Below are 13562 nucleotides of genomic sequence, written 5' to 3' on the forward strand. Positions count from 1 at the left end.
ATCCCAGCTACTCGGGAGGCTGAGGCAGGAGAATGACTTGAACCCAGGAGGTGGAGGTTGCAGTGACCCGAGATGGCGCCACTGCAGTCCAGCCCAGGCAACAAGAGCAAAACTCCATCTCAAAAAAAAAACAAGAGAGAAAATGCCTTGAAAAACAGGAAACTTGGCCCCTAACACAGGCAGTGGATTATGCATAGCCACAGTTGGCTACTAAAATTTAAAAACAATATGTATTCATTCAACAAATATTTAGTATATATCCATCATGTGTCAGGCCCCGCGTAGGCCCCAGGAATACAGAAGTAAACAGAGCAGCCATCTTCTGGAGCTGTGGCTATGCGAGTACTTGAGGTGTGGCTAGTGAATGGAAGAAGTGAATTTTAAATTTTATTTCATTTTAATTAATTAAAACTGAAACTGAAATAGCTGCATGTGCCTAGCAGTTACCATACTGAACATCCAATCTCCGTGAGTCTGGAGCCAGGGGTAGAGAGAGGATCTGGGGAGAGTGGAGAGACAGGAAACTCGTAGTAAATGTGTAAGACTATTCTAGATAGTAAATCCTAGAAGAAAAGAAAATACAATATAAAGTCAGGGTTTCATGAAAGTAAGACCAAGATGGGTGACCTATTGGGCTCATATACTTACAAAAAGAATATTTTCTGAAACTTGGAGCTTCAGAACATAATGTGGCTCTTTCTTTCCAGCGAGATTTAACCATTCTCTTGAGTGGGACTTTTAATAAACTGCTGTAGAATTGAGTTAATTATGCAGCTGACAAAGAGAGAAGCAATTATGAATTTCTGGCCCCTCCTGCACTCGCCATCCCACCCCATATGATAAATATTTTATGTCAAAAGAACCATTATAACACCATTGAGGATTTGACAGATAATGGGCCAGTTTGGAGCTCACCCACAGAAAATAATCACGGGACCCAGTTGCCGCAGCCCCTGCAGTGCTGGATGAGCCAGTCCACCTTCGCTCCAAAGCCACACTAAAAATAACTGCATGGTTTTGAAAGTGGGTGACAGCTATGTGTAGACAGGGCTATAAAAGCCTGGAAGCCAGGTGGCGTTTCTGCTGTTTCTGACTAATTCCTTGCCTTTTCTGTGCAGCGTGTAAAATGCTGGAGATTTCTTTTGCTAAGTATGCTGGACACACCGTTAAAAAGTAACTGTGTGGAAAAATTGCAGTTGGTGTGCAAAGAGGTCCGACACAGCAGCACTGATGTTTTCATTCCACACATGCACACATCTTCAAAGAACTAAGACAGAGGCCGGGTGCGGTGGCTCACGCCTGTAATCTCAGCACTTTGGGAGGCCGAGGCGGGTGGCTCACCTGAGGTCAGAAGTTCGAGACCAGCCTGGCCAACATGGCGAAACCCCATCTCTACTAAAAATACAAAAATTTCAGAATCCCTCTAGCCACGGAAACCCCCACACGAAAGCGCCCATGCTGCCCGGGCATCGCAATTCTCTCCTTGGGGAAGATTTAGTTTTGGGGAACTTCTCCTTGGGGAAGATTTGGCTATCTATATGGAAGGGTAGGGCTTATGATTGGCAATACACAATAGAAGATGCCCTTGGCAAGACCGCTGCTCTCAGAGAGAATATCTTGCCAATGGCTTTGCTTCGTATCTGCGTGGGGCACCCTCTCCTTTCCTTCCCCGACCCTGGGGGCTCTTCTTTTTCATCTCAAGATGACCCCTCTGAGCTGACAGCAAGACCCAGAGACAAGGAATTTTCTTGCCTTCTCATTATCTGCCTCCATCCTGCTCCAAGCACTCGTTCCCTCTTCTCCTGGCGGCTATTTTTGCTCAGTTTCTCTCTGGTTTCTTTTACTTTGATTTATATTGTTGAATTTAAGAAATCTGGTGAGGCTAAGGATTATTTGACCCAAGTCCAGGGACCCACAGACTGTGGGAAACTCTTAGCTACATGAAAAAATGCAGTCGCTAAACACAACTTGTTGCCCTAAGCACTCAGCCACTGCTTACTTGAGCGAGCTTGTCAACTGCAACCTTCTAGAAGCATAGTCTCCAGGCTCTCAGCTGTAGCTGCCAGGCCACAGGGGGCACTGTGGGTACTGCCTGGATGCATGCTGAGTGATGCAGGGGAGTCCACTCACTCGTTCAGGGGCTGATGACGTGGGTTCTCTTTTCCCTATTGTCGTGTGGCAGGGCCATTTGACCATCTCACTAATTCCCAACACGGAGTTATCCAACCAGTCTTCGTATTTACCAGTTTTTGGAATACCCAAGTGCGTTAGGACATGGGAGGTGCCCTGTGAAGGTTGATGTCATTAAAAAATTTGAAACAACCTATCTGATCAGAGTTTGTGGTCAAAAATCAGATGTTTGGGGGGAACAGGAACCTGGCTAAGTTATTGAAATAATGAACTAAAATTGACCTTACTTGGAAAAATCCAAGACTTTCACAATCTGCTAGGTGAGTTAACAAGCAAAGCAAAGTTGTCTTATTTGTTGACTCCGATTTCCTATCTGCCCCTCTACTGCTTTCTATACTATTAACGTTTACATTGCGTGGTGCTGATAACTCTGACAGAAATTCTGTAACTGAAACTCACTTTGATGCTTCTCATTCAACTGCCTTCCATCTCCATGGTGTATAAAGAAAGAAAACTGAAAAGAGAATAGAAAAAGAAGGCTGGGTGTGGTGGCTCACACCTGTCATCCCAGCAGTTTGAGAGGCTGAGGTGGGCAGACTGCCTGAGCTTAGGAGTTCAAGACCAGACTGGGCAATATGGCAAAATCCCATCTCTACCAAAAAAATACAAAAATTAGCCGGGTGTGGTGGTGCATGCCTATAGTTCCAGCTACTTGAGGGCCTGAGGCAGGAGAGTTGCTTGAGGGCTGCAGTGAAAGGTGCTAGGGGCGGGCGGGCTTGTCTGGTGCTGATGATTGCCTGGTATTCAGTGGAGGGGTGAATCTGAGAACATGCAGTATCAATGAATCAGAACTTAGAATTTATAATTATTCCAATATACTTACTAGAGATTATTTGAAACACAGACCCTCAAATAACAATAAAGCCCTGAATCATTTGTTAAAGTTATTTCTTAATTCACAAAACAACTGAAGAGGTGGTTAGAGAGTTAACTAGGGAAGCATAACTCTTCAATAACGAGGGGAAACTCTCTTCTCATGCTGCCTATGTTCTTCCCTGCGCCCCGGAGAGCCTCACTCTTCTAGGCTGACATATGGGAAGAGGAGTACGGACACAAAAGATGATTATGCTGGAAAAAGAATTTGTCTAAGTCCCCAGACTTGAGTTTTGTTTTGGACTCTGCCACAGTCTGGGTGTGAGATTTGCAGAGGCCATTTCCCTCCTGAAGTCAGTGTGCTCAGATGTGAACTACAGGACATGGGCTGGCTCCTGGCTCAGCTCCTCCCAGCTCTGCCCAGGGAGGGGAAGTGGGCCTTGGCCAGCAGCCGGGCTACAGCTCCCGCCTTGCCTCTTCATGCCTTAACTCTGCGGCTTGCTGGAATTATCTACGGGACTGGGTGGTTCTGTCTGGGAGAAGCAATTCTCTCCCTGCTAGGAGAGTCTACCGCTCACCGCCCAAGGATGGAGAACAAAGCTCTACAAATTTGACCCAAAGCTCATTCATTGGTCACATGAGAATCCATTTGGAACTGGAATCCACAGTATGCTTGTGATTTCTGCTTAGTGTCCAAAAGTTATCCAGTGACGTACAACTTCCGATGTTGGCTGTCACCATGGTGACGCGCAGATGAACTGGGGTACCATGCCCATAAAAGGCTGAGCTAGCCAAGTGCTGGGGTGCGGTGAGTCTGCAGCCAGGCATTTCCAGGGCTGTTACAGTAGCACCACAGGGAAAAGAGACGGGAGCCACCCCAGGGGAAGCTGTGGGAAAGAACAAACTATGCACACAGCCCTTTTGACAGCAAGCTCTGTCCAGCTGCTATTTTTATGTATTACCTTACTTTAAAAAAATACTATCAGTCCAAAAGTAGGGCAGACAGAGCAATGCTTCTGCAAGAACACATTTGGGAAAATCTGTTAATTAATAAATAGTTAAGCCACATGCATTGGATTTGTAGTATTGAAATAGAAACTCTATCTTGAAAATGTTTTAATACAATAGATGCAACAGTACTGAGAGTAAATGTCTCCTGTAACATACAGGAGAATATCTCCAGGAATAAGAAAATGGTAAATGGCATCACTGATCTCTTTCTTACCTTTTATCATCAGCTATTTCTATCACTTTATCAGTAAATGTTCAGGGTCTCACCTGAATTAACAGGGCAGCCTTGTGTGCTGATTGTTAACACACCCCAGTGACTGGCTCTGTGTGGTCCCTTGGCAGCACGGGCCTCAGCCCAGGTGAAATGACAGTGTCAAGCATCATGCAGCACCCAGAGGTACAGGTACAGCCAGACTTCAGGCCACACGAGTGCTGCACATGCACAGTGGATCCCACAGTCCAGGCCCCGGGGTGGGGGGTGGGTATCCTTTGCCTCTGTCTTTTGTACAACCCTTCAGACAGCTGCCAATCACAGCTTAATTGGATCAGTGTTGATAACCCATCTGAATAACTAGAGGAAAGCCAAGCCCACACGGGGTTTTGGATTACTCATGTTAATCAGATTAACCAGAAGGTGTCGATTTTTCATTTTACTTGGCAAAGTATAGAAAGAGACTCAAGGTGTTTCCTTCATTAGGGACGCTGGGAAATAAAAAGGTCTCAATGCCTGTGCTGTGAATTCACGAAATCACAGAGTCTTGGGGATCCTTAGAAATCCCCTCCTAATAACCTCATTGAAAAGACCTCTGGCATCGTTAACAGTGCACTGCTGTGCAGATGCCATTATATATCGAAATAATCTGAACTAGCTATGTTTACTGAAGAATAAAATTCTCCTAAAGGCATTATGAAAAATGTTACTATGTTGATTCTGCATTAAATAATCATAGAAAGTGAAAAGGAACTGGCCCAGTCACCTCTACTCAGTTTGTTTGGGTTCTGTTTGTCTGATGACATGGAGAAGAATGCAGAGTCCCTCTAGATAGTAACTCCATCCCACACAGCCAGTCTCACAGATACGTGTATACCACCAATTCTATCCATGCCCATATAAGGCTGAGCCAGTCAAGGGCTGCGGGGTGGAGAGTTTGCAGTCAGGCATTCTCATCACTGCGACGGAAGCGTCGTTGGGAAAATCCATAGCATGAGACCCGGGGGAGTTTTGCATCTCGTGAAATGGCTTCCATAACTTAAGAATTATTTAGCTTTGTTAAGTGCTGATAAATGATCTTCAACCAGCAATTTCTAAACCATAAAGTCCCCACTGCAGGCAGAGGAATGCTTAACCAAAACAAAATAACTGTTTTGAGAATTGCAACTAATGATGAACGCAGCAGGTGGAGAGATGGGAGCTTTGATCAAAAGCGCAGGAAGCCTCCTCCGTTGTGATTTTTGAAATAATGATCAGTCAAAGGTCAGGAAATAGGATGACAGTATTTATAAAGAGGTTCCCTATCATGAACTGTGCCCATTTGATTTTGTGGAGGGGACAGAGGAGAGGAGGCAGCGGCATCGCACCCCAGCCCCGGAGGCCAAGCTCCAGCAGAGGGTCGTTCTCCCTGGCAGGCAGGGATGGGGAATGGCTACGGTAGAAACAGACTTCAGGATTCAACTTGGGGAAACTCATTTGAATACCCAAGGGCTGTTATAATTTCTGATTCCAGCAACATCAGGGCAATGCAGGCAAGAGTTTCCAGTTGCCTTGACAACCTGGCATTTGCCAAACGAAGGTGTAGACAAGCACGTGTCCTAGGGTAGATGCATGAGTCCAGGGAATAAAGGCAAGGATGCTGTGTCATAACACAAAATACTACTCCCCACACCTTCACACATGCAAGATGGACTTCAACGTGCACATATAAATAATAACTTTTAAACCAAGTAACACCAAGACTCAGTTTTAAAGGCATCAGTTTTAAAGGCAACAGAATCAGAGATCCATCACTTTGATTAAACACATTAAATCCAGTATCAGGGCAATATTTCAAATTCTGCCAGGTGTAATGGTGATAATTGGGGTACCCTTTCTTCCTCTTACTTATCTATCAGATGGACCACATAAAAGACATTCAGGGAATGAGTATTTTCAAAGTGAGAATTGTTAGCAATGATACAATTGCCAGTGCTCTCTAGTTTGTATAACTACATTGCAGTATAAATGCAACTATGTTTTTCCTTACAGAATATTTTCATGACATTTCTGCTTATGTATAAGTATCAAACATCATTGCTTTATATATGTACATATATACACACATGCAAACACACATATGTACTTATAATGAACAATGAACGAAAGAAAAGATGCTTATGAAAATTAAAATTGCTCTCAATTTTGTAGGAAAGTGGTACACATTGACCTGATTTTGCATTATATTATTGTTTGTTCTAGTGGAAGAGAATACAATTGTATTAAATTTCTTAGCAAAGTGTGCAATAACTTAATCAGGCAATTTAAGACACTCTCATTTCAAATGGAAGTACAATCAGGCACCGCATCACGACTTTTTGGTCAACAACAGACTGCACTGAAGACAGTGGTGGACTAAGATGACACCGGATCTGCCCAGCGCATGACCCACATGTTTGTGGTGGTCCTGGCGGGGACAAACCTACTGTGTTGCTGGTTGCATCAAAGTGTGGACATGCAGTTACATGCAGTGTATGACACTTGGTGATAAGCAACTGCGTCACTGGTTTCTGCATTTATTATACTTTACTTTTTATCATTATTTTGGAGTGTACTCCTATTTATATGTGTACATATGTTAACTGTAAAATAGCCTCAGGCAGGTGCTTCAGGAAGAATCCAGAAGAAGGCATTGTTCCCAGAGGGGATGACGGCTCCATGCGTGTTACTGCCCCGAAGACCTTCTGGTGGGACAAGATGTGGAGGTGGAAGACAGTGATATAGATCATCCTGAGCCTGGGTATGCCTACGCTCCCATCTCTGTTTCTTTGTTTTTAACAAAAAAGTTTAAAAAGTAAAAAAAAAAATTTAATAGAAAAAAATCGAATAAGAACATAGAAAAAGAAAATGTTTGTACAGCTGTACAATGTGTGTTTTAAGGTAAGTGTTACTACAAAAAGAGTCAAAAAGTTTAAAAAGTTTAACAGTTTGTAAAGTAAAAAAGTTATAGTAAACTAAGGTTAATTTATTAGTGAAGAAAGAAAAATATTGAAAACGTAAGTTTGGGGCCACCTAAGCCCCAGTGTTTATGGATCTACAGTGCTGCACAGTCATGTCCCAGGCCTTCACACCCATGCACCCCTCACTCCCTGATGCAGAAACAACAACTTCCAAGTCCCGCAAGCTCTGTTTGTGGTAAGTGCCCTATACAGGAGTCCCATTTTCAATCTTTTTACTGTACCTTTTCTATATTTAGATATACAAATACTACTGTGTTGCAACTGCCTACGTATAGGTTTGTAGCCTAGGAGCGAGGAGCGACAGGCTCTATCACATAGCCTGGGTGTGTAGTAGGCCCCGTCATCTAGGTTTGTGTGAGGACTCTCTAGTGTGTTCAAGCAATGATGAAATTGCCCAGCCACACGTGTCCCAGAAGGTATCCCCGTCGTTAAGCGAGGCATGACTGTATGAGGAAGATAATATTATTTATTGCAATGCTGTGACTTACACGTCCACCTTTCTCAGGGTAGCACTGGCAGCCCCCACTGCAGTCTCTTCCTCCGCACGGCACATCAAACTTCTTCACACCCTGCAACAATAAAACACAAGGCAAAGAAAAGTTACCTAAAACATTGCCAACTACAATAGGTATTAAAATATCATCTGTTGAGAATCCTTCCAACTCTAGAAACTATTCATTCAAAACATTCAATAAGGCTTTTTTTTAAAAAAAAGACTAATTTTTAGAGCAGTTTTTGGTGCACAGCAAAATCGAGTGTAAGGTCCAGAGATTTCCAATATACCCCTATCTCTCCCACCCCTGAAATCCCTCACCATCGACATCCTGCACCAGGATGTACAGGTTGGAACCAACCTGTATGCTGGTTACAATCGCCGAGTCTGCCCGCATCATCATCACCAGAGTCCACAGTTGAGACCAGGGTTCACCCTTGGTGCTGTATGTTCTATGGTCAAGGAGCCTTTAAATAGTGCTCACTAGGCCAGGCACGGTCGCTCACGCCTCTAATCCCAGCACTTTGGGAGGCCGAGGTGGGTGGATCACAAGGTCAGGAGATCGAGACCATCCTGGCCAACATGGTGAAACCCCGTCTCTATTAAAAATACAAAAATCAGCCAGGCGTGGTGGCAGGCACCTGTATTCCCAGCTACTTAGGAGGCGGAGGCAGGAAAATCACTTAAACCTGGGAGATGGAGGTTGCAGTGAGCTGAGATCATACCACTGCACTCCAGCCTGGGCCACAGAGTAAGACCGGCTCAAAAAAAAAAAGTGCCCATAAAGTGCCCAATGCCAAGCAAAGTCCTGGACCTCCAGCGTCAGGAGAACATTCCGAGAATCTGGATTCCATGTGAAGTGAGGAATCAGGAAGGAGCAGGCCTGTGGCATGCATGAGAAACTCTGGGGCCTGGGCAGCAGCTCTGCCTTCTGCCTGGACATGTGGAGCATGTGCCTGGAGAAAATGCTGGCAGGGAACCCAGAGAGGTGGGCAGGAGTGGGCCACCACGGAGGGGAGGAGGAGGTGTCGGTGCAAACGGTGGCTCCCTCATGGGACACACATCATGGTGATCAAAGGGAGGGCTATGTGAGGAGGCAGGACTGGCAGGTGCATCTGGCGGGATGCCAAACCCTCACCCGCACCACTGATATCACTTGTGACTTCAACTGAGGGGCGTCGGCAGAGGAAGTCCACTTCCTTTCCCCTTCGCCCTGTGAGACACACTTATGCTCAGCAAGGAGGAATGCCGGGAAGAGGCTTTCCTCAGGACCTATTCAGGCAAGTGGGTGACCCCATTGAGTGTTTCATCAGAGAAGGAGATACCACCTTAAGTGAGTCAGTGGGAAATGGAGGGAGTTCCCTGGATGGGCAATCCCGATGGGGCAAAAAGGTGTTTCTCATCCTTGATCTCAACTTTCAGATCAAAGATGGACTTGGAGATTGGGCTACTGGACAAGCACCTTAGCTCTTCCTTTCAGATCGTGACAGTATTAAAGGTTTTGAGATGATGGCAATCAGAGTGATCCTCTTTTCTCCCCTTTCTGATCAGCCGGGCCTCAGCACAGGCCTCCTCTCCCCTGACAGGTGAGCTAGTACAACCTTCATTCTACAGGTGAGCCAGTGCTGCCCTCCCCCCATAAAGGTGAGCTAGTGCTGCCCTCCCCCCATACAGGTGAGCTAGTGCAGCCCTCCCCCCACACACAGGTGAGCCAGTGCAGCCCTCCCCTCACACATAGGAGAGCTAGTACAGCCCTCCCCCCACACACAGGTGAGCTAGTACAGCCCTCCCCCCACACACAGGTGAGCGATTGCAGCCCTCCCCCCACACACAGGTGAGCTAGTGCAGCCCTCCTTCCCCCCACACACAGGTGAGCTAGTACAGCCCTCCCCCCACACACAGGTGAGCTAGTGCAGCCCTCCCCCCACACATAGGTGAGCGATTGCAGCCCTCCCCCCACACACAGGTGAGCTATTGCAGCCCTCCCCCCACACAGAGGTGAGCTAGTACAGCCCTCCCCCCACACACAGGTGAGCTAGTACAGCCCTCCCCCCACACACAGGTGAGCTAGTACAGCCCTCCCCCCACACATAGGTGAGCTAGTGCAGCCCTCCCCCCACACACAGGTGAGCTACTGCAGCCCTCCTCCCCCCCACACAGTGAGCTAGTGCAGCCCTCCCCACACACACAGTTGAGCTAGTATAGCCCTCCCCCCACACACAGGTGAGCTGGTGCAGCCCTCCCCCCACACACAGGTGAGCTAGTGCAGCCCTCCTCCCCCCCACACACAGGTGAGCTAGTACAGCCCTCCCCCCACACACAGGTGAGCTAGTGCAGCCCTCCCCCCACACACAGGTGAGTTAGTGCAGCCCTCCCCCCACACACAGGTGAGTTAGTGCAGCCCTCCCCCCACACACAGGTGACCTACTGCAGCCCTCCCCCCACACACAGGTGAGCTACTGCAGCCCTCCCCCCACACACAGGTGAGCTAGTGCAGCCCTCCCCCCACACACAGGTGAGCTACTGCAGCCCTCCTCCACACACAGGTGAGCAGTGGCTCACAGGTGAATCTTAATCTAGCTTTTCACCCTCATCCAGCCTCTGCCAGCCTGCCTGGAGCCTCCCTATTATCACACAGTTACACCTAAGGGACCCTGGACAAGGCTGGCTTCTGGTGTTCACTGATTCAAACCTCATCACGCAAGTAAAACTTACCAGATGACAGAACCCTTTCCAATGTTAAGCAAATTGTATTTTACCACAGCCTTTTCACTCTCTTCTGAGTTACGTCTCAATGACTAAACAGGACTATCACTTGGGGACTCCCTCTGTAAGTTGTTTTGTGATAGCAGGTCTGTTGGAACCTTCCCTGTTCCTGTCACCAGCTGAATGTCCACGTGGAGGTGCAAGTGGCATGGCCAGGCCCACTCTGCCACTGCCACCCAGCAGCGTCTTCCAGACAGTCCAGGGCGGAAGGGCAGGATATGCAAGCTTCTGACCCAAAATCTCCTGGCGAGAGTTGGCCTTGGGTTCCAGGAATGACTCCATGCTCCTTTTGTATGGGTGATTTTTTTTTTTTCTTTTGCTTTTAGCTAACAATTTTCTACTAGAGAACTCTCATCTGAGAGTTTCACATTTTTTATGTTCTTCTTATAATTCTTTACCTAATATAGTATCTGATGCATCAGTCACTAGTATAAAAAAAAAAAAAACAAACTCCAAGAAGTGGAAAGTCCCAAACCCTTTAGAGAAAACAGTACCTTGAAAGCCTTTTGCATTTCTTTTCAGTTACCTTTTTGTCTTGAGTGAGGTAATGAGGCAGCTGGAGTTTATGGTGTAAAAGTAAACATATATAAAATCCTCTCATGCCCTGAAAATACGATCCTAGGTATTTGCCAATTTTTTAATGGCTTCAATGTTTATCTGCAATGGGGCTCATAAATCCCATGATTTGAATATGTGATTTCTAGAAATCCAACTCCACACTAAGCCAGAAAGTTTAGCACCAAAGCTCAAGACTAGATGGGCTGGCGCATTCCTGCCTTTTTACTACACATGAGGGAGGCATGAACAGGCGCTTGGCAGGGGTCCTCAGTTGACCCAATAATTCATTGGCCAGTTGTCTGGGAAGGGCAGGCGGCCCTCCTGGGTCTATAGGGTAAAGCATCAACTCATATTCTCCATCTGCTGTTTCCCATGCTATTTTTAATTTTGGTTTTAAAGCCACTTGCCAAATCCCTCTATATAAATCAAGGGTTGAAATGATTTTAATGGTTTCAAATTGATCTAACAGACTCCTTATTCTAGGTTTACGATATTCACTGTATTTAGTTGCAGCGAGTTATTCATAACCCACTCAAAACCGAATGATGCATTCTTATGTTGGAACTAGGACTTGTAGGCTGATTAAGATACCTCCCAGTAACACTTTTCTACACGTACCGATGGCTCCAGTGCTGTGTTGTGGGGGAAGGAATACCTCACTGAGAGGCAGCCCTGCTCATTCCACGCCAAGGCAGTTTCCATGGACATGCTAGCCGTGTGTGCACACACGCACGTGCATGTGTGTATGTGTGTTCCCACTGACATCTTACCTGTCCTCCAGAGAGACTCTTGGGAATTCCAACATTTACAAGAGCCCGAAGTACCACACTTTGGAATGTGAGGTCTCCAGGAGGAACAGAAATATTGACTTACTAGGGCAGGGTGTGTGCTCCAGACAGTCTCTTCAAAACTGAACGACTCTCTGACCTGAGCTTTGGCATTCCCCTGAGAAGATATGGGTCTCTGAAACAGTCTCGAGACACGAATGCCTTCCTCAGGACCTCAGATGAGGAGTGTGAGGACTGCTACGTGGAGTCCCATGTCTGTGGCCTGGCCACTCCCTCCAGCAGAGGCATACGGACTGCATGCACCTGCCGCCACCCTGCTGGCAGCCCTCCAGCCTATCCCTTCATTTTACTGCTTAATGCAAGTCAAAGACAAGCTGCGATTCTATTCTTGTCAACTCCTTAATAAAAATGAGGAGTTTCCTCCCACCCTGCAGCCTCCTCAAATCTCTGCTCACCCCCTTCATGAAAAAACACTGGCCCTGGTCCACATTTGTAACTTCAGTCTCCATGAGGCCTGCTTTTCCCTATAAGGTCTGGTTTGCCTCAGTGTTCTTTAAAGAATCCTTCGTGGGTCTCACCAAGCATTTGACACACTTCTTTTTACAACAATCACAGGCTCATGACAGAAACATCAATTCAATCCTCCATTAATTTCTCATTTCAAGTCTGAATTTCCAAGGCAGCAACTGTGTAGAGCAATTCCAATGTCCAGCTCTCACTGAGGCCCCCTGCGGGTGTGCCCGGCTGCCGACCCCACTGAAGCTCCCAGGGCCAGGAGGTTCCTGCAGCTCCCACTGTAGGTGTGGAACGTGCTCCGGGCTCGTGGGGCGTGCTATAGCCGTTCAGCCCGGCTGGCCAAACTCCTGTGGTTGTCTGGGTGTCCTTCACCCCAAGGCAGGAAAGGACTCAAGGCCCGGTGGGACCAGTTTTACAGAAGGCCTGTGAAAGCTGGTGGGGGCACATCACTCCCTGGAGAATGCCTGACTGTTACCTCCTCATAGGCACACAGAACCTCCCCACCCAGGGAACTCGGGACCATCGAGGAATCTAAACCGTATCCGGCACCTTCCTTCAACTGCACCAGTGAGAGGACACCTCATATCCCCAATTCCAAGCTGACATGACAAAGGGCAAGGGGCTGGGAGGTCCTTCATCCACTCTTTCACTTTACAAATTCATTCACTCATGATCACTGATGTGAATTTCCTCTGAGCCATGCACTGTGCTGGGCTCTGGGTATAGAGTAGGGGCAGATGAGACATTGCTCCTGCCCTGTGGCAGGTGACCAAGTAGACAAGAAAGTGAAATAAGTAAACAAACAACTAAACCCACATAATTTAAATTCTGGTAAGAGCTGCAAAGAAGAGAATGGTTAGAGAGCAAATTAGGAACAGTGGGTCCTTAGGTATTGCATTATCTTGTTCACAGAGAGGACTGGCTGTGCTCAGGCCTGTGCCCTAGGGCTGTGCTATGCTCCACTATTCCTTCTATGCCTACCCCCCAAGGCCAACCTCCCTGCCTGACAGCCTGAGGCTCTCTCTGCTAGAAAGCAGAGACAGACTGGCTACCCCTAACCTCCCGGCCTAGGAGGGCACCACCTTCATGCCATCATCATCGTCATCATCGTGATCATCGTGATCATCAGGGAATCAGGAACATCCTGAATTGGAGTCACTTGAAGCCCATTCTTCCTGTGACTTTTAGGGTGCTCCAACACTGCCATGCTCCCCAAC

The 13562-nt window shown here is 47.0% G+C and overlaps 1 protein-coding gene across 2 annotated transcripts in view; it reads right to left on the reverse strand.

Moving 5' to 3' along the window:
* COL4A2 (collagen type IV alpha 2 chain) overlaps positions 1-13562 on the reverse strand; it is a 212732-nt gene that overhangs the window by 153997 nt on the left and 45173 nt on the right. For both annotated transcript variants that reach the window (XM_055244659.2, XM_063618623.1), the window contains exon 4: positions 7713-7793. In XM_055244659.2, coding sequence (XP_055100634.2) covers positions 7713-7793 — 81 coding nt within the window. The remainder of the gene's footprint in view (positions 1-7712; positions 7794-13562) is intronic.

This window comes from Symphalangus syndactylus, chromosome 15 (genome assembly GCF_028878055.3).
Source record: "Symphalangus syndactylus isolate Jambi chromosome 15, NHGRI_mSymSyn1-v2.1_pri, whole genome shotgun sequence".
Taxonomy (NCBI): domain Eukaryota; kingdom Metazoa; phylum Chordata; class Mammalia; order Primates; family Hylobatidae; genus Symphalangus; species Symphalangus syndactylus.